At 43.4% G+C, this 21011-nt stretch overlaps 1 protein-coding gene across 10 annotated transcripts in view; it reads right to left on the bottom strand.

Moving 5' to 3' along the window:
- Positions 1-16983, bottom strand: part of EXOC6 (exocyst complex component 6) — a 225331-nt gene extending 208348 nt beyond the window's left edge. For 3 of the 10 annotated variants that reach the window (XM_055352497.2, XM_055352504.2, XM_055352503.2), the window contains exon 1: positions 2343-2491. In XM_055352497.2, coding sequence (XP_055208472.1) covers positions 2343-2443 — 101 coding nt within the window. In that variant the 5' untranslated portion in view covers positions 2444-2491. The other 7 variants (XM_055352495.2, XM_019035381.3, XM_019035382.2 and 4 more) reach the window with 6 other exon arrangements.
- Between the last annotated feature and the right edge of the window lie 4028 nt (positions 16984-21011).

Raw genomic sequence — 21011 nt, 5'->3', positions numbered from 1 at the left:
GATAGTTTTTGTTTTTTTGTTTTTTTTAACTATTGATTTCTAATATACTTCTGTTGTGGTCAAAGAACCATGTTATATGTCAGGGCCTGCGGAAAGTTTATCACGTGCTTCTCAGGAAAAGATCAGGCTGAAAAATCCTGCCGCTGAGAAAAAACAATATAAATAAAATGATAAGTCTACAGGCCAGCTAAAAGATAATTAGGAAATAACAACAAAAATTAATCTTAATACTAAAATATTTATGAATAAATTGATGTCTTGGATTTCCTTCAAAATAATCCAAGATGATAGGGAGTAGATAAGGGAAAATATCAAACAAGACTGGCCAGGGAATGAATTGAAGCTAGATGACAGTTCATGGTGGTTCATTACACTATTTTACTTTTTTAAACATTTAAAATTTTTCCATAATAAATGGTTTTTAAAAATGCAATATTAACACTTCACTTCGTGAAACCTGAAAAAAAGGAAAAAATAGTAGTAGCTTAAACAATGTTCAAGAGAAAAGACTGCTAGCAGTACCCTCTATATGTGTGCAAAAAGCGTCTGCTTATAAATGAGACACAAATATACATATATATGGGATAAGCATGAGTCACCAGGGATTGCTAAAGAAAAGAGAGTGGGTTCAAACAAAATGAGCCAGTGGAAACAACTGCCCAGCAAAAGAGAACAGACTAACACTATGAATACACATATTCTGTTCCTGAGTGTACCAAAAATCTCTCAATATATTTCAAAATTTTCTTCTAAGTTAATTTCATCTTTTTTCAAGGACACTACCTAGCACATTTTCCTAGGATGAAGCACCTCCTTCATAACCAGTACTATTTTCACAAATAAACTACTCTAGTAACTTTATCACACACTGCACTCTGTTTCAAGATGCAGTGATGAAAACAAAGCTTCCTTTTAATCTTACTTCTTTCATTACCAAGTATACAGTTTATTAAAGGAAATAATAATGTTGGAAAATTAAGGAAATGCACTAATTATGCATTATCATATCATAGCAGAAACCTTATGTGACAAAAATTTATAACATGCCTACCACATGCTTGGTGATAGGGATACAGTAGTGAACAAATAGGCAAGGTCCCTAATGTTCTGAGTTTCCTGGGCATCTGAATACTCTCCCCTCCCCATTCTACAAATAAGGAAACCGAGATCCAGAGAGGTTAAATAATTTTTTTCCATGACTGCACATTTCATCAGAGGCAGAATTAGGGCAAAACAAGAACCCAGGCCTCCTGACTCTTAAGGGCAAGGTGTATTTACATAACTTGAACTGGCTTCAATTTACACTATATTCACAGGTCCACAAACTGTACAGCGCTCTACTCTAGGAAGTGTATTCTGAAGAATACTAATGATAAAGCATAATCAGTCTCAAGTTCCCTAAGTGAATAATAACTTCATTTATCATTACTATCACTCCAAAATATGAAACCTTATATGTAAAAGGAACTTATTCTTGAAGACAGTGCCTAACCTAACCCATGGCTCATTACGGCGCCTGGCTAATAATATTCTATCGGAACAGCAGGTACTCAGTTTGGCATGGAATATGCATTACCTAGTACTATTCTTAAAATGAATGGGGATGAACTCGATTTAAACGGAAAAATTAATGCAATTTTAATGAAATGTTTGTAAATAAGTAAAAGCTGTTCTGCCTCCAAAGCAGCTTAGATCCCGCGAGCGCAGGGTCACCCTAGCGTGTTCCCAAGCAGCAAGCAGCTGCTCTCCTCCAGCCCACGCTCTCTTCTCCAGCCCACGCTCTCTTCTCGCCCACTCCGGCCGCGCGGGGGAGTAGGGGGAAAGCGGGCCGGCGTCTCCCGCTCAATTTCAATTCTCCCACGCCCGCGGCAGCCCGGCGCGCCAGGCTTTCCACCCGCGCGCGACCTGGCACCTCCGTCACGGCGGGTGCCTGCTGTCGACCCTAGCCTGGCATGCCCGCGGCCAAGCAGCCCTCAGTCCCGCCACGAGCGAGACGGGGGCAGGCCCCAGGAGTGTCCTCGGGCCCGGGGGCCGCAGCCAGGAGGAGAACGCGGGGCCGCAGCGCGGGGCCCGGGGTTAGAGACCCTGCAGCAGCCACACCCACCGGCTGCGGGGTGACAGCTACAGCGGTGGAGGCAGGCCGCGCCGACAGGTGCAGCCGCCTTCTCGGTCCCGCCCGGGTACCGGCTAGAGTTCCGCCACCCGCGAGCGCCCCCGCCCGCCCCCGCGCGCACCACCTGTCGGGGAGCTTCGCGCGCGGCCGGCGGCGGACGCCCCGCCCGGCTCGTGAGGAGCGGCTGGCGGGGCGGGGGGCCGAAGTCCCGGTGGGATGAGATCTTTACCGGAGGGTGGGCCCCACACAGGCGGTGTCGGTGCTCTCGATCTCCTGCAAGATCCGCTCGTGCTCGGGGACGGTGCCCAGACTCTCGCTGTTCTCCGCCATTTTGGCTGGAAGCTGAGGAGCCAGCGAGGCGCGACGCCGCGGGAACAACGGGGGCGAGCGCCAAGTGGCGCGAGCGCGAAGGGGCGGGGCGGGGGCGGGGCGCTCGCGCCGGCGGCGCGGGGGCGCGCGGAACGCCGGGCAGAAGGCGCGCGACCCGGCTCCCGCCCCCGCACCTGCAGGAGTGAGCGGGGGCTGTGAGCTGGGGCTGCGGGCGGCGGCCGGGTACCCAACTGGCCTCCTGCCCTCTCTCGTGGCTAGTCCCTCCTGGGCGTCTTGTGCCTGGCCTTTGGGCTTTAACATATATCCTTGTCTTCTGTGTGTGCCACACCCTGTGCCACACGCGGGGGTACCGTAGTAATCAGCAAGGTGGACACTCAGATCATCACCCTGAATCTGTAATAAGAGCCACGGGGACATTTAACAAGGGCCTGATGTACTCTGGGTCGTGGGGAGTCAGAGAAAGGAAAACATGCACTCACGAAAAGCAAAATTGCATGTGATAGTAAGATTTATTTTAGGAACGAATAAAGATCCCAGTTGACCATGAAGACCGCTCCAGGTGGATTCATGTCCCCGCCTGCAAGAAGTCCACAGCGGCCAGTCAACTTGGAAATAAATTATAAGCGACATAAAAAATTAAATGATGAAAAGTTAAAACACTTGATGGCAAAGATACCAAAAAAAAAAAAAAGGGCCCAGGGCGATGTGTAATTCATACCAAAGTCCCTGAACCCAGGTGCCACCAGGTCAGAGTGGCTGGGTTGAGAAGGGGTGAGAGCTCTTGAAAGCGGGTTAGCAGCAGGGAGGTGGGAGAGAGAGGCAGGGAGGCTTGGACAAAGGTATCAGTGTAGAAAAAAGTCGTGCTTAATGACCTGTTTGTAGGACACTGAGTAAACCAGTTTGTCATGATCAAAGCAGGGAGGAAGGAAGACTAAACAGGAACAGAATGGAAACCTAGCCTGAGGAACAACTACTTTCCGCTCTACATTAATCCAGGGCTTTGAAAAGCTTCCCTTTGAGTCAACCAAGCTCTTTATCCAGCTGTGTAACTCACTCACCCTCAGTGAGCTTTTACTTGAAACCTACCTCCAGCCTCCTCCCCACAAACATCCTGGGAGGTGGTATTGTGCAATAGTTAGAGCATGAGCTCTGAAGACCAGTGTCCAAAGACATTAATTCTTGGATTAATATCACTTGACGGCTGTGTGACATTGGGCAAGAACCTAGTTCTTTTATATGTCAGTTAAATGACTGTAAATGACAATAGCAGTGTCTGCCTCATATTGCTGTCCCATGGTGTATGAGTTTTCCATTGTTGCTTTAACAAATCACCACAAATTGAGTAGCTTAAAATGACTCAGACATATTATCTTACAGTTCTGTACGTTAGAAGTCTGTCACAGGTCTCACTGGGCTAAAAATCAAGGTGTCAGCATGACTGTGTTCCTTGCTAGAGACTCTGCGGGAGAATTTGTTTCTTTGCCTTTTCCAGCTTCTAGAGGCCACCCACATACCTTGGCTTGTGGCCCCCTTCCTCCATCTTCAAAGCTAGCAGCATTACATCTCTCTGACCATTCTTCTGTGGTCACATCTTCCTCTGACTCTGACTTAGGCGGGAAAAGATGCTCAGTTTTTAAGGACCCGTATGATTAGAGTGGACCCAACCATTTAATCCAGGATAATCTTCCATCTCAGGGTCCTTAACCTTAATCACATATGCAATATCCCCTTTGTCATGTAAAAATAACATATTCACAGGTTCCAGGGATTAGAATGTGAGCATCAGTGGGACCCACTGCCTACCAAACTTAGGAAGGGCCCTATAAAACATTGCTAATGCCCTCCTTCCTATTAATCTGGAATGTTCAGAGCAATGGATTCCAGCTATACACATCCATTGAGCTAAGACAGTCTTCCATTTCCTGCAGAGAGACCTAGCTTTTCATTCTTTTTGTGGGAGGGGATAAAATTTGTCTTCTTTTTTTATGTTTCAGTTTCAATTTTCAAAAGGTTATTTTCCCCTCTCAAGAACTTCTTAGGTCAAGCACAGTGGCTCACACCTATAATCCCAGAGCTTTGGGAGGCTGAGGCAGGAGGATTGCTTGAGCCCAGGAGTTCGAGGCTGCGGTGAACTATGATAATGAGCAAAATGAGGAGAGCAGGGCATGTGGCACAGGCCAGTTTCCTATTTGACCAACGTCTCCAGCTGGGGAATTACTTTCCTGATCATTCCTTCCCTAGAACTCTACCCTTTTTCTTCACCAGTCCTGATACCTTTTATTCCAAAGCTGGTTCCAAGTGCCCCTGCTCTGGGAAACCAGCCCTGCTTAGGCACTCCTCAGGCCAGGCCTGTTTCAACACCTGCCCATAGAGATTACTTCAACATAAGCAGCAGTATCTTCCCCGAAATTCAAGTGAACATGGAAGGAAGTCCATTTACCACTTCTCCTTCTGAAACAGTTTTTGCTGGTTCCCTCTGAGACTTCTGACAGTTCCGTGAGTACCTGGAGGTTTTAGCTAAGAATTCAAAGTTAAATGTCCTAAATAACTAATTGCACATTTGTTTTGTTTGTTTGGTTGGTTTTTTTGAGACAGAGTTTCACTTTTGTTACCCAGGCTGGGTAACAATGGTGTGATCTTGGCTCACTGCAACCTCCGCCTCCTGGGTTCAAGTGATTCTCCTGCCTCAGCCTCCGGAGTAGCTGGGATTACAGGCACGTGCCACCACGCCCAGCTAATTTTGTATTTTTAGTAGAGACTGGGTTTCTCCATGTTGGTCAGGCTGGTCTCAAACTCCCGACCTCAGGTGATCTGCCCACCTCGGCCTCCTAAAGTGTTGGGATTACAGGCATGAGCCACCGTCCCCGGCCCTAACTGTACATTTTAATCATGGACATAGATATATCAAATATGTCAATGTGGGGTGGGGGAAGCCTATCCAAGGGATAAATGATTTTTTTTTTTTTTTGAAATGGAGTCTCTCTCTGTTGCCCAGGCTGGAGTGCAGTGGTGCGATCTTGGCTCACTGCAACCTCTGCCTCCCACTTTCAAGTGATTCTCCTGCCTCAGCCTCCTGAGTAGCTGGGATTACAGGTACATGCCACCACATCCAGCTAATTTTTGTATTTATAGTAGAGATGGGCTTTCACCATGTTGGCCAGGCTGGTCTCACACTCCTTCCCTAAAGTGATCGCCCTGACTTGGCCTTCTGAAGTGCTGGGATTACAGGCATGAGCCACCACGCCCAGCCCCAAGGAGTGAATGATTTAACGTCTGCACTGAGAAGGTTGCGGAGTAGCAGGGCACAGACAGGCAGATTGCAGATGCATGTGGAATTATTTTTTGGCAGTGGATATTGACTTCCAGAGATCAATCCAAAATCTCTTTTCAGGACTCCTGGAAGAAGAAAGATACACCAGGAAGACCAGCAGGACAGGAGATGCATTTTGTGTCCGGTATAAAAGTAATTGGCAAAGTAAGGATTTGACTTGTAAATAAACTCTTAGTCATTAGGAACTTAACTTTGCACCATTTATCTACAGACTAATGACCTGTCTTGGGAAAGCGCCTCCCTCAGAATGAGGTTGTAGAGTGCAACTGCTCTGGTCTGGCATTTAGCTACTTGAGTTCAAATTCCAACTCATCTCTTACTAGATGTTAGGCCTCAGGGAGTTACTTAACTTGACTAAGGCTCACGTTCTTCAAGTGTGAATTAAGGACAATAAGAATCCCTAGCTCACCAAATTATGTGAGGATTAAAGAGGATAATATATGTATTATGTTTAGCCTAGAGCTCAATCAACATTAGCATTGGCGACTAGGGTTATCAGGCATTTGCTAGTAAGCCAGAGAGCCCAGCATTTTAGCCTCCTCTTTGATAAAATAAAAATAAAAACCAGACACATAAATGTTCTTTTTCCTAATCATTAAAAAAAAACCTGATTGTGTATCAGGGTTTTCTGCATGCTTGGTGGATGTAAACCAACTGAAATATGTTTCCTGCTTTTGTAGAGAGGGAAACAGGAACATGTCTTTGGGTTGGATTCTTGGTTCCAGACCCATTTTAGTGAACCCTCTGGATCCTGCGCTTTTAAGGCAAGCGCCTTTCGTTGTCCTTGGGAGCAGTGCTCACTCATCCTTGGAAGCACATATCATGGTGGTGAACAAATCACTGAGTCTGTCTCCATTTCCAGGAACTGCTCCTACATCAGGCACAGGGACGATGCCTGTATTGTTCACTGCCCAGCCCAGTGCCTTGCATATAGTAGGGGCTCAATTAATAAGTGAATGATCCACATGCAAATACTTGTCGTATTAAGCTTAATGTTATAAATGGCATGTTTTTCTTTTTTTTCCTTTTTTTTTTTTTTCTGAGACACAGTCTTGCTCTGTCACCAGGCTGGAGTGCAGTGGCGCGATCTCGGCTCACTGCAACCTCCGCCCTCCAAGTTCAAGTGATTCCCCTGCCTCAGCCTTCTGAGTAGCTGGGACTACAGGCACGTGCCACCACGCCCAGCTAATTTTTTTTTTTTTTTTTTTTTTTGAGACAGAGTCTCACTCTGTCGCCCAGGCTGGAGTGCGGTGGTGCAGTCTCGGCTCACTGCAGCCTCCGCCTCCAAGGTTCAAGCAGTTCTCTCCCGAGTAACTGGGATTACAGGTGCCAGCCACCACGCTCGGCTAATTTTTGTATTTTTAGTAGAGACAGGGTTTCACCATCTTGGCCAGGCTGATCTTGAACTCCTGACATTGTGACCCACCCACCTCGGGCTCCCGAAGTGCTTGGATTACAGGCGGGAGCCACCGCGACGGCCCACTCAGCTAATTTTTTGTATTTTACTAGAGATGGAGTTTCACCATGTTGGCCAGGATGGTCTCGATCTCTTGACCTTGTGATCCGCCGCCTCGGCCTCCCAAAGTGCTGGGATTACAGGCGTGAGCCACCGCGCCCGGCCAAATGCATGCTTTTAGAGGTAGGGTACACATTTACAAAAAGATTCCCCTCCTCACCCCTGGGAACCCTGTCATTATCCTCTCAAAACTTTACATCATTCAAATGTTTCTTAAAGAGTTTTAGAGCTCTTGTTATAGAATTATAGAACTGTATCAAAATGTAAAGTACAGGCAGTCTTTATACATTGGCTCTGATAAACTAATCCTTCCCCGTGGCTTTTAGCCACTCGTTTCAGATGTCCACCGTCACAGGGGCCCTCCTCCAGCTTCTGCCTTTTTGGTGTGGTGACCCCAAGTGGCCACACTCTGTAAGTGCAAGAGAATAAACAAAGCCCAGCTGGTCTGGGAGGATTCCTGCTGTAAAACCCTGTGCAGGAATCGGCTGTTCCATAAAGATCTGGACCCCACGGTGGAGAACAATAGAAGGAAATTTGAAATTGAAGCCAAATAAAATCAGTTTTTTTCTAAAATACGGGCCAGTCCTCAGAGGAGTTCAAAAGCAACTAGCCCCGGGTTTTGTTCATTCAACAACTATTTTTATTAAATGTTTGCTGTGTACCATGTTCATGTATTAAGCTCTCAGACAGGGCTGGCTCATGGTGTGTGACCTACACAGTTGCCTTTGGTTCAATACCCTGTCATCACCATCTTGTAATTCTTAATAATTTTTGAAAAAGGAATCTACATTTTCATTTTGCCCTGGGCCCCACAAATTATGTTGCCAACCCTGCCCTCAGAAAAATGTCCTGAAAGCCCTCAAAACTAAACATTTTAAAGTCCACTGAGCAGTTAAAGAACAATATCATTTTCTCTGAGTTCCATTCTCTCTTTCCTTCAAATAACACACCCCCCAACCCCACCAACTCCACCGCCACCACCAGTTTATAAGACAAGCAATTGTCCCTGCTCTCTCCTCTTACCTTCCTTCTCCTTGTTGGTTTTCTGATTCGTCATCCTGTTCAATGCACTCTCTATTCCTCTCTCTTTCCCTGCTTAGCCTTCCTTTACTGCCCTTTGCCCTTTCTCCCTTTCCTCTCCCTTGTCCGATTTTTCTCTCTCCTCTTGGCAAAATAGGATTCGAAATGTAGCTAATGAAATGATGAAGATGATGATGATGATGATGATGATGATGATGATGACAGCTGACATTTACTCCCTGGCTAGGGATATTAGCATCCCTAAATCTTCCTATTCCTTACCCTTTTTTTTTTTTTTTTTTTTTTTCTGAGACAGAGTCTCGCTCTGTTGCCCAGGCTGGAGTGCAGTGGTGTGATCTCAGCTCACTGCAACCTCCGCCTCGCGGGTTCAAGCAATTCTCCTGCCTCGGCCTCCTGAGTAGCTAGGATTACAGGCGTGCACCACCACACCCGGCTAATTTTTGTATTTTTAGTAGAGACAGGGTTTCAACATGTTGGCCAGGCTGGTCTCGAACTCCTGACCTCATGATCTGCCTGCCTCGGCCTCCCAAAGTGGTGGGATTACAGGCGTGAGCCACTGCACCCGGCCTGTTTTTTTATTCTTCATAGCACTTATTAACACTTTTTTATTGGTGTATTTCTGGCTCTTTTCACTAAAATACAAGCTCCCTGTGAGCATGGACTTTCCAGATCTTGATCTTGCTGTATCAACGGCACCCAGACCACTGCCTGTCACATTGTAAATGTGCCATTATTATTTATTTACTAAATGAATGAGTGAATGAGCATTTGCTATGAGACATTACATTTCATTAATACATTTCATGCCTAATTCAACTAATCCTTTCAACAGCTCTGTTAGTAATTATAAAGGCAGAATTTGAACCCATATCCTTCTGGTTCCAAAACCCATTCACTTAACCACTAAATAAGCAAAACTGTCCCCCTGGTTGGAATATTTGGCTCCTAAACATAAAAATGTTTTTAAAGTTTTATCTAGTGTTGCGATAAACATCACATAGCTAATGATATCACTTAAATGTCCAGCAAAAATTGGTTAACTGTATAGCTGAGTCTCATAAGACATTCCAGGCTTTTTGGAGGTGCAACAGATGCAGCAAGCCTCTGTCACAGTTAGGCCCAAATTTATTTCTGAACAATTTCTCTGGACTCCATTTTTATGTCGAACACTATACTATTCTCATTAGAGATTAAATCAGGTCATGATATTGCATTAGTATAAAATATAAGCATTAGTGAATGTGATTTTTCAAATTGACACCTCTCTCCCCTGCATATAATGCAACCAAAATAAAATTTACATTACTGTAAGCCAGGCACAGAAATGCAAATACCGCATGATCTCACTTATATGTAGAATCTAAAAAAGTTGAACTCAGAGAAGTCGAGAGTTGAATGGTAGTTACCAGAGGCTGAGGAGAGAGATAGATGGGAAAAGGAAAGATGTTAATCAAAGATGTTAATCAAAGTTTCAGTTGGACAGGAGAAATAAGCTTTGGTGATCTACTGCACAGAATGGTGGCTATAATTAATAATAATAATATATTGCATATTTCAAAATTGCTCAAAGTAGATTTTAAGTGTTCTCACCACAAAAAAATATGTAAGGTGATAGATATAATAACTAGCTTGATTTAATCATTCTACACTGTAAACAGACAGTGAAACGTCACATTATACCCTATAAATAGACCGGGTATGGTGGCACACACCTGTAATCCCAGCACTTTGGGAGGCCGAGGCAGGTGGATTTCTGGAGTTCAGAAGTTCAAGACCAGCCTGGGCAACATGGCGAAACCTCGTCTCTACAAAAAATACAAAAATTAGCCGGGCGTGGTGGCACACGCCTGTGGTTCCAGCTACTCAAGAGGCTCAGATGGGTGGATTGCTTGAGCCCAAGAGGCAGAGGCTGCAGTGAGCCAAGATTGTGCCACTGTATTCAAGCCTGACTGACAAGAGACAGACCCTGTCTCAAAAAAAAAAAAAAAAAAGTTCTACACTCTAAATATATGCAATTATTATTTGTCAAATTAAAAAAAAGTTTTAAAAAATTTACATAACTCAATATTTCACACCTGCTCAGAATTTCAAGGTGTTATGCGTGATTGTTTACTTCAGGACTCTAAAGTATATATTTATTAAGTCATACTAGAATATCCATCCCAAATGGAAACTAGACAATAATAGTCAACACTAATATTTATTATTTACTCTGTGCCAGCCAACTATTATGCTAAGCACCTTATAGACACTAATTATTAGAGATAGGTTTTATCATAATCCCCTCTTTATAGTTTCAGAAACTAAGGCCAAAATCATACAAGTAGTAAATGTTCAGTCCAGATTAAAATCTAGACCTTTGATCTTAATGAATATACTTGATAAAATAAGATTTAATACAAATCTTACATTTATAAAGATATAAATAGCAAGAACATTCTAGAACATCCACAGTTAAATTTAACTACTTATTTTTTGTTTTAGTATGTCATTCTAAGATTTTATAGTATATTCAGTTTAGGGTTTTTTTTTAATGTTTTCTTTCCTTTCCTAAAAGCACGTTATCTTTATTCCTAAAAACATTAAAGTCAAAGAAATATGATATCCTGTTTGCTCTTAAACTGATAAAACTTCATGGTCAGCTTTTGGAAAAGTGCCTGAGAGAGTCTGTGAATACAAGTGTAAAACAATTATGTTATCATAAAACAATTACAAAAATTTCTTCTGGTACGTCATCTTGTACAATTCCCTTTTCCTCCTATTTTTCCCAGCCCTCTGCAGGGCCTTCTTTAGACATCCACCCCTGCCCCACAGCCCCCCACCTTTCTACCTCCCACTAACTTTGCAGTACCCTACAATGTGTCCATGATTTTATCATCTCAGGCTCAGCTACAGCCACAAAACATGCTGTGACTTCTGAACCCAAGTCGGTTCAGACATTGTGACTTCAGGACCTGTTCTACGGGGCTAATAACACACCTGCAGGACCCCAAGGGGCATCACGAGCCCCAGGCTACATCCAGGTCTGAGTCAGTATCCATGGGAGCAGGTCTGATGGGTGATGCCTGACAGCAGGAAGTTCTAGTGTGAATATGGTAAATAAATGTTATGAACACTGCTACTACCCTATCCTAGGACCATAGCTACCGTCACTAATTTATCAGGATCATCCTCAGTATGAAGATTCAGGCAACCATTCCCAATGCATTGAATCGATATGCTACTTGAAACCTATTGACCATCCTTGTGCAAGGAATTTGATAATACTGAGTAAAACAGGGACTAATGTTGTTTCCTTGAACATGGCCCCGGACAGCCATTAAGTCTCCCAGGGACAGTCACGCCCCCTAGCGGAAGGAGCTGGCAAGGAGCCAGGCACATCTACACCAAATGGAGAGACTACAGTGAAAATCAGGAAACCTAAACAGAATGAGAACATCCAGTGGAAATTAGCCTGTAGTTGCAATGCAATGAAAACAGTGATGCCCAGGGCAAAAAGATTAGGGCAGCAAAACTAATTGCAGACTTTACCTGCCCGTAAGTTTCAGCCTACCAATATTCTGCAAGCTAGGGGATTTTTTTTTTTTAGAGGAGTCTCACTCTGTCGCCCGGGCCAGAGTACAGTGGCCCGATCTCGGCTTACGGCAACCTCCGCCTCCCAGGTTCAAGTGATTCTCCTGCTTCAGCCTCCCAAGTAGCTGGGACTACAGACGTGCACCACTACGACTGGCTAATTTTTGTATTTTTCAGTAGAGATGAGGTTTTGCCATGTTGGTCAGGCTGGTCTTGAACTCCTGACCTCAAGTGAGCCGGCCTCAGCCTCCCAAAGTGCTGGGATTACAGGCGTGAGCCACCGTGCCTGGCCTAGGTAGGGGATTTTGAATGCCCAAAGCTAAACCATGCTGGGACAACACAGGCACTGACAGTAGGCCTTCCTTTACATTTCTCCCTTTTTTCTTAAGTTCAGTCGCCATCTGCATGGCTAACATCAAATTCCACTTTTCCACCGTGGTATTTTCTTCCCCAATTCAAACTCTATAGTTGGCTGAGATGGCTTTAATGGATGTTTCATTGGCAATGCAAATAAACCTTGGGAAAAGTATAGAGTCTCAGCTCTCTCCTGAAACTATCTTTCCTTCAAACTTAATGCTATGGGCCTTAAATACCATTTCACACACAAAATGAAAACAAATGCAAGACCTCAGAATCATCTGATTCTCGTCCACTCTTTCAAAAAGAGGGCCAAAGGAGCCAACACAAGGGCTCATTGGGAAAGTCAGGCAGGAAATGAGCTGGACCATCTGGAAGAAGCTTGTCCTGGGAGTAGCCATGTATAAAGTCAGGAGGTGGGAAGAACACAGCCTGGTGGGGTGAAAGGCATTATAGGCCATTGACAATGACTCTTGGTCGCCACAACCCACTCATGACGTCTGAGACAGAAGAGACTTGTTTTCCCAGATGATGTGTGGGAATGAGTATGCGGGAAGGTTTGGATGCTCTGCAAAAGAAATGCCATTCAGTTACCCTTGAATTACACTGGTAGAAACCATCTCTTGAGTCCTGAGTCACTGAGCTCTCTGAGCTCACCTTGTTAGGGGAGCAAACTCCACCTGGCCCAGATATGAACTCTGACCTCAAATAGGCCACCTCAGGTTGGCTACCTGCAAAACAAGGTGGGCAGGGAAAGGAAGCTAACAGAGTTCAGGATTTTACAGCAGAAAATATTTGTCAAAGCAATGCCTTTTTTCTGTTACAGGGAAAAACACGTAAGTAAACGCTTCAGTATTCTCTCTACCTCAATTCCCAGGTGCAAGCTTTTCCCTGGGAATGTTTCTCTCTTGCATTTCCAGTCCCGGTATCCTAACCTTTCTGTCACTGTTCATTCCGGAGCCTCAAGGCAGGGCCTTCAGCTGCCTCCAGCCAAACTCCTTTTCCACCCTCTCAACCCTTATAGCTTATAGTTTTCTTTTGGTTTTGGTTTTGTTTTGTGTTTGGATACAGGGTCTTACTCTTGTCACTCAGGCTGGGGTGCAGTGGCATGATCACAGCTCGCCGCAGTCTTGACTTCTGGGCTCAACTGAGCCTCCCCCTTTGGCCTCCCGAGTAGCTGAGACTACAGGCACAAGCCACCAACTAATTTTAAAAAGTGTTTTATAGGGACAGGGTCTCACTATGTTGCTTCAGCTGGTCTTCAACTGGCCTCAAGCGATCTCCCACCTCAGCCTCCCAAAGTGCTGGGATTACAGGCATGAGCCACTGCATGTAGCCAGAGCTTGGTGTTTTAAAATACTTCCTCCTCCTTCTCTTCTTTGCTGAAATGATGACATTCTTGCTGGACTGCCTCTTTTCATTTTTATTAGAAAGGTAAGTATTTTCTTCACCATTAGCCCATGAGCTCATATGAATCACATTCTTAGGGGCTTCCACAACTGAATATTCACATCTAGATGGGGATTCACAATGGAATATTCACATCTAGATAGGAGAGGCTTCAAAGAATTCAGAGCATTTATTCTGGCTTGTGTGTGTGTGTGTGTGTGTGTGTGTGTGTGTGTGTGTGTTATGTTATAACCATTTCAGGCTAAAGATTCCTGAGGGCAGGGCCTGTGTCTTACTTATATCTTAGTAACCTTTATAGAGTTTCCACAATACCTAGCACCTAGCAGCTAGGTAAGTAGCACTAGAAAGAGCATTAGAGCTATGCCTTGCAAGATACGTTGGGTTTTAGCAGGCAGAAAGAAGAGCGAATAATAGGGGAAAGGAACCCTAAGCTCCAGGAGGCATATTGTCAAATAGCAGAGTCTAGTTTGACTGAAATGAGAGTCCTGTCATTATTTTTCAACCCTCATATTTGGCCACATGAACTGATGTGTTCCTTAAGCACAGTTACAGTAGAAAATCAGCGACACACGTACATATGTATGGAAAGGCATCAAATGCCAATCTAAGAAGTCTTCATCTAATCAACTTATTAGATGAACACTTTAGAAAATTAGGAAAGCTTTTTGTTGAATACTGTCCCAGATAAAGGCTTGTTAGGGGGTTGCAACTTCACTCTACCCCCGCAAAATAACATCAGTGTGTTTTAACAGTAGCCTTTGGAAAGGAGTGTTCTCACCCTTTTTTATACCCAAACATTAAGCTAACAATTGGCATTTTAGGCCCACTGCATGGTCGTGACAGGGTAGCACCCGGGGAACATATCTATGCAGGCTCTGCCCTTGAGGGTGATGCTGAGAGAGTGCTGTGGCTGCCAAATCTAAATGATTTTTTGCTGTAGAAAGACAAGGTACAAGATTGGTACCAGGGATATTTTTCCTAAGAAGAGAAGGTAAAAAAGATCCAAGCACCAAGAAAGGAAGTCAAGTCCAACACCAGAGACAGACTAGCCGACAGGTTAGTTCTAAGGACAGACAAAGTCTGTAGATGTTGGCCAGTGTTGTGAGACCGGGGAGAGGTAGAAAGGGTTACAAGGTGAAGGCCAAGGGCTCTGAAGCAGCAATGGGAGCAGAGGCCATGGCCTAAAACACATCTAGGCTCCCTTCACCCTTTCTCTTGTTTCCACTTAGACTTAGCCACCTAGCATCTAGCACTTAACTATGTAGCACCTGGCACTTGACCACCTACCTAGCCACTAGGTGGATGCACAAGTTTTAGAAGGCAATGGTACAATTTAAAGTATGCCCCATATGGAAAAAAATTGTTGAGTTTTCCATTGCTACAAAGCTCTGATTTCTGCTATTGAAAATTACCAGCTCTTTTTCACAGAATATTTATGATGCTCAGATAAGACAAAGGTATATGTAATAGTTATAATGGAGTTGTAATTATTTTGCAACTATACCTACATATTGATAATCCAAGAATCAACCAACAAATCTCAATTGTTTACCATGTCCCTAACACTACCCTAAGACCTTTGAAGATATTCAAACTATGTTTAATGCAAAATAAGATTTAAATAGCTGGGAGAAATTTATTCAGGTTTAAACTTTAGTGGATTTAGAAGCTCTTGGCCCTGGGGCCTTTCTGAGAATGAAGAGGTCACACACACACACACACACACAGATACACACACACACATATCCTTCCACTTAATCTACAAATATTAGTCAACAAATATTTATTGACTGTCACTATCAAATTCAGTGATGAATATCTTGTTCCCACACTGATAGTTGTCAGAGACAGGCAGACATAGAGAATTAAATTTTAAAAGCTGCCCTTTGAACACAATGACACATAGTTTTTCATTTTAATCCTGTTCTTGAACTGTGAAAATTAATACCCACATTACCAAAGAAGCTATTTTCAAACCTTATATATTGGTATCCAAGAAAATGTTAAAAAAGAAAAAATAAATAAGCCTTATATGGAAACAAAATAATACATATCTGAATGGTCACCATACACTCAAGAAAGCAGCTACAATACAAATAAATGGTCTACATTTTTTCCTATGACTCATATCCACCCAAATGTAAATTGGCTTCATTGATATATCTAATTGTTCTGAATGTTTTTCACTAAGTGATATGTTAAAGAAAACAATTGAAACCTCATATAAATTTATTTGGAGGTGATTGAGGTCCTTTTTGATCATTTGAAAGTCATAGTTTTTAATCTTATGGTGATGAGTTAGGAAACATGCAAAATAAAATGGATTAATTATGTCCTGTAATCTCTCTAAGGATAAGAAAACTTTGAGATTAAGTATATACAGAACTGTAACTGTTTTGCAAGAATATTTTTTACTCTTATAAAGAATTATAAAAAGCAGGGTAAAGGACCACCTTATCACCGCTAAAGAAGACACAATAAAATGCAACGGTGCCCTACCTTAAAGTAGCTTCAATAGGCAGCTCGAAAGACTGAATCTCAGCCAGGACATTCTCATAGGTTTGATCTGTTTCCTCTTCCAACATCGCTCAACAGGCCCCTGATTTTCCAGCGGCAGACGTCAGATATTGAGTGAAAAACTGTTGTAATTTATAAAAAAAAAAAAAAATACCGTTTTCCTTATAATTATTAGAAGGATTCTCTGTTCACCCAAAGGAGCAACAAAAACAAGCTCACTGTCTGACTTCATGCTATCAAAGTCTTTGCTTCCAAGAATGTTGCGCAGCTGTTGCTGTCCTGTCTCCACTTATAACATTTTACTTATTATTAACCTTGACACAGTTCGGAAAGTTCCTGCCTAGTGCCAGCTATATTTATTCACTCGTTTCTCAAAGACAATAACTATATGTAGGAATTACAGTCATTACACTATACAAATGTATTAAATGCATTTGATTTGACAAGGCATATATATTAATATTATTTATGCTAAATACATAACCAAAGCTACATTCCTATTTATTACTGCAACTATGCCTCCAGAAGCATTTGTATTTGTGGGCAAGGGCTTGCCCACAAACCCAAGGAGGTAATTTGCCCAGGAAAAATGAAATGTGCTATGGGATGTGATTTTGAGGTCACTAGGCTAATTCCTTGGTGCCCTGTCTATCTCCTTTGCTTCTCTACTTTGCTGTGTCAATTTCCTCCATTAGAGATAGAGCCATTAGTTCTTTTATCTCTTGTTCAAATACAAATGCTTCTGGAGGCATTTAGATCTTACTCCTTTTCAGTTCCTTATGCCTCACTGTGAATGAGTTTGCTAGATCCCTTCTGCAGAATAGGTTTTGATGGAGAGGAAGAAAGAGAATGAAGATGTCAGGGTTTTAAGAAGGCTAGCTGCCACCGAGAGGAAGAAAGAGTGCATGAACTAGAGGCCCAAAATAGCAAAGGAAAATGTGCCCTACAACCAGCCCCAAGTAGGCCTAAAGAACTAACGGGCATGTATTTCCCATTACCACTTGCATTCGATCTTCTTCAATTCAGTTTAGCCTCAGCTTTCTTGCTTAATACAAGAAAGACAATATTTAAAGGAATGAGTAGTGACATTCTTCCATAAGAAGCTTTTTATTTTTATTTTCTTGTTTTTATCAGACTTTTTTAAAAGCTCTGACAAAAAATTGAAGTTTGTTCTCTTAAAAATGTAGCATTCAAAGCATGCTATAACTACAATCTATGGCATTTGTCATAGATTGCATCAGTTTGTCACCCCTGCCTGCATCCACACCCTTGCCAGTACTTCACTGTGGGCACAGTATTTGTCCCTGTCCCATGACTTTGGGCTCAGCCATGTGACTTCTGCTGGCCAGTGATATACATAAGCTAAAATAACAGCGTGTGAGTTCTGAGCCTGGACTTTCTAAAGCCTCTAAGGCATTTTTCTGTTTGTCCTCTTGCAACTATGCCATCACCTAAGAAAAGCATTCCCTGAGAGCTACATGAGATAGAGTCATCCCCACTGGTCCACAGACCTTCAGGGGAAAGTACATATTTTCATCTAGCTGCAGCAGCCTGAAACAGAACTGCCTATTCAAATCCACTCTGATGAGCCAAGCCCCAACTGAACCACAGATACAAGAGCAATACTAAATGACTGTTGTTTTCAGCCACAGACTGATGGGTTATACAGCAATGGCAAACCAATGCAGCATTCTTCACTTCAACCCCACCAATAGCCCCCAACCCTCAGCCCTAGTTTTGCTCCATGGCAGGATGGAACAAATGCAGCACGAATATGGCTCACACCATTTCCCAATAAGATGAGTAAGTCCTTTGAGACTTGACAAAAAATAATAATTTTCAATCTATCTTAAAGTTCTTGGCACAGTGGCTCACACCCGTAATCCCACCACTTTGGGAATCCGAGGCGGGTGGATCACTTGAGGCCAGGAGTTCCAGACTAGCCTGGCCAACAGGGCGAGACCCTGTCTCTACTAAAAATACAAAAATTAGCTGGGCTTGGTGGCACATGCCTGTAGTCCCAGCTACTTGGGAAGCTGAGGCCCAAGAATCACTTGAGCCCAGGAGGTAGAGGTTGCAGTGAGCCAAGATCGGGCCACTGAACTCCAGCCAAAAAAAAAAAAAAGTTCTTTATGTGCAAGGTTTTAAACTTATACCAAATTATAAGATTATATGTGTGCAGAATGTCTATCTGATTCATATCTGTATTCCCCATAATGCTTAAGAGTGTACACCTTGTAGGCCGGGTGCAGTGGCTCACACCTGTAATCCCAGAACTTTGGGAGGCTGAGATGGGTGGATCACCTGAGGTCGGAAGTTCATGACAGGCCTGGCCAACATGGTGAAACACCGTCTCTACTAAAAATTAAAATATTAGCCGGCTGTGGTGGTGGACGCCTGTAATTCCAGCTACTCCAGAGCCTGAGGCAGGCGAATCGCTTGAACCCGGGAGGCGGAGGTTGCAGTGAGTCGAGATTGCACCACTGCATTCCTGCCTGGGTGACAAGAGCAAAACTCCGTCTCAAAAAAAAGAGAGTATACACCCTGTATACAGTTATAGTAGATACTCAAGAAATGCTTATCCAATGAATGAATGATTGTGAAAGCTACTAGCTGAGTTACCTCTGCCTTGTAAGGAAATGGTGCAAATTATGCAAAAATCTGACAATTCTAGATTGTGTTTGTCAGAACCTGAAAATACATAAATACATGATGAGAAATCACTCTTAAGAGAGCCATCAGCATCACTATATTACATTGAAGAGAAGAAAATTCATAAATAATGCCACGTATTCATGAACACATACATCTGTGATGACTGATCCAGTTCTAAATATCACATGGTTTTAAAAATTCATTCTTCTCTCCACACGGCACAAATTTTAATTTTGAAAATTTTCAAACTTATAGAAGAATTACAGGAAGAATATAATGTGAACAAAAATATACCCTTCATCTGATTCACCAATTGTTAATATTTTGCCACATTTGCTCTCTTTCTCTCTCTCTTTATTCAAGGAGATTTTAGAATGTAGGCATATGCTCCTAATATTGGAGAGAAAATATATTAATTTAAATAGAATAGGCTGGGCGCGGTGGGTCACACCTGTAGTCCCAGCACTTTGGGAGGCCGAGGCAGGTGGATCACCTGAGGTCAGGAGTTGAAGACCAACCTGGCTGGCATGGTGAAACCCCATCTCTACTAAAAATACAAAAAATTAGCCGGGCATGGTGGCACGCACCTGTAGTCCCAGCTATTCGGGAGGCTGAGGCAGGAGAATTGCTTGAACCTGGCAGGTGGAGGTTGCAGTGAGCCGAGATCACGCCATTGTACTCCAGCCTGAGTGACAGAGTGAGACTCCAACTCGAAAAATAAAAATAAAAATAAATAGAATATAGTATAGAAGAATACTATACTCTAAAGTAGTTTGATTAACAAACCACTATAGCTTTGACTTACTGTCACTGCACGACCCCGCTCCTCCTACACAGCACATTCATCCTCTTCCGGTACAGCCAGCTCAGCCTGGAGATTCAAGGTCTTCTGTCCTGGTGGCCCAGTTGCTTCCCTCTGCTCCTCAGCTCTCCCCACCCTCCCTCTACTCCCACCCTACTGTCTTCTGCTCCTCCCAGTCCTGCTAAGTGCAGTTTCTCTCTGCCTCTTACTTTCTTCTACACCGTAGGAGACACGGGCAACAACTTCCTGTTTCCACTGGCTAAACCAGCATCTTCCTTTTATTCAAAACTTTCCTTGAGTGCCATTTCCTGCCGGAAGTTCGCACAGATTAAATGAACAGGAGAGGCTCTCCTCCCAAAAGTAACAGAGAAAACAATCTCCCCTGTCTCATAGTGCTAACAACAAATTCATCAAATGAGGAAAAGAAAAGGAGGAAGTGGAAAGTTTTGAAACAGCCATATTCCAAGATGCCCATAAAAAAGAATGGCGTGTGTGACTGGAATGTTCCCAGTCTGGACCCTTAACCTCTCCTCCCACCTGCAGCTCAAACTCTTTGACTACTTCCTAGGATTAAGTCTGACCACTGACAAGAGAAGTTTAAGTGACCCTAGGCTAGTGGTTCTCAACTGGGTGATCTTGTGGGTCCCCTGCTCGAGGGAAATGTCAGGAGACATATTTGATTGTCACCGTGGGAGGTGGGTGGTGCTACTGACATCTAGTGAGAATGGGCCAGGGATACTGCTAAACAACCTACAATGCACAGCACAAACCCCCACCTGACCCGCAACACACACACACACACACACACACACACACACATGAATTATCCAGCCTGAAATGCCAGTAGTGCCCAGGCTGAGAAATCCTGCCCCAAGCTGATCTTTGGGACACACCATCAGGCTGTGTGTGAAGTTGATATAGTCCTGTTCCTTGGGGCCCTTTTCTGGGCCTTTTTCTTTTTTCTCTATAACTGAGTCTCTGTCCCATTAGTCTGCTAGGAACCCCTGTCCCTCTAGAACTGGAAATTAACCTTTTTTTTAAGTAAGTTTATTCTTCAAATAAAACTGCATCAGTTGCTCACCTTTCTCACTCCATCACCAGGACTAGATTCCCAGGCTCCTTGCTCTGTACTGGAAACACTAGTAGGAAGCATTATGTTTGTTACGAGAAAGGGGTCCCAAGAGAGGGTTCTTGGATCTCGCACAAGAAGAAATTTGAGGCAAATCCATAAAGTGAAAGAAAATTTATAAAGCAAATAAAGGAATAAAGAATGGCTACTCCATAGGCAGAGCAGTGGCATGGGTGCTCAGCTGCTTATACTTATTGTTACTTGATTATATGCTAAACAAGGGGTGGATTATTCACG

The sequence above is a fragment of the Gorilla gorilla genome, chromosome 8 (assembly GCF_029281585.2).
Source record: "Gorilla gorilla gorilla isolate KB3781 chromosome 8, NHGRI_mGorGor1-v2.1_pri, whole genome shotgun sequence".
NCBI classification, from domain to species: Eukaryota; Metazoa; Chordata; class Mammalia; order Primates; family Hominidae; genus Gorilla; species Gorilla gorilla.
Note: the sequence above shows the minus strand (reverse complement) of the source record. Positions and strands in the feature narration are given on the sequence as shown.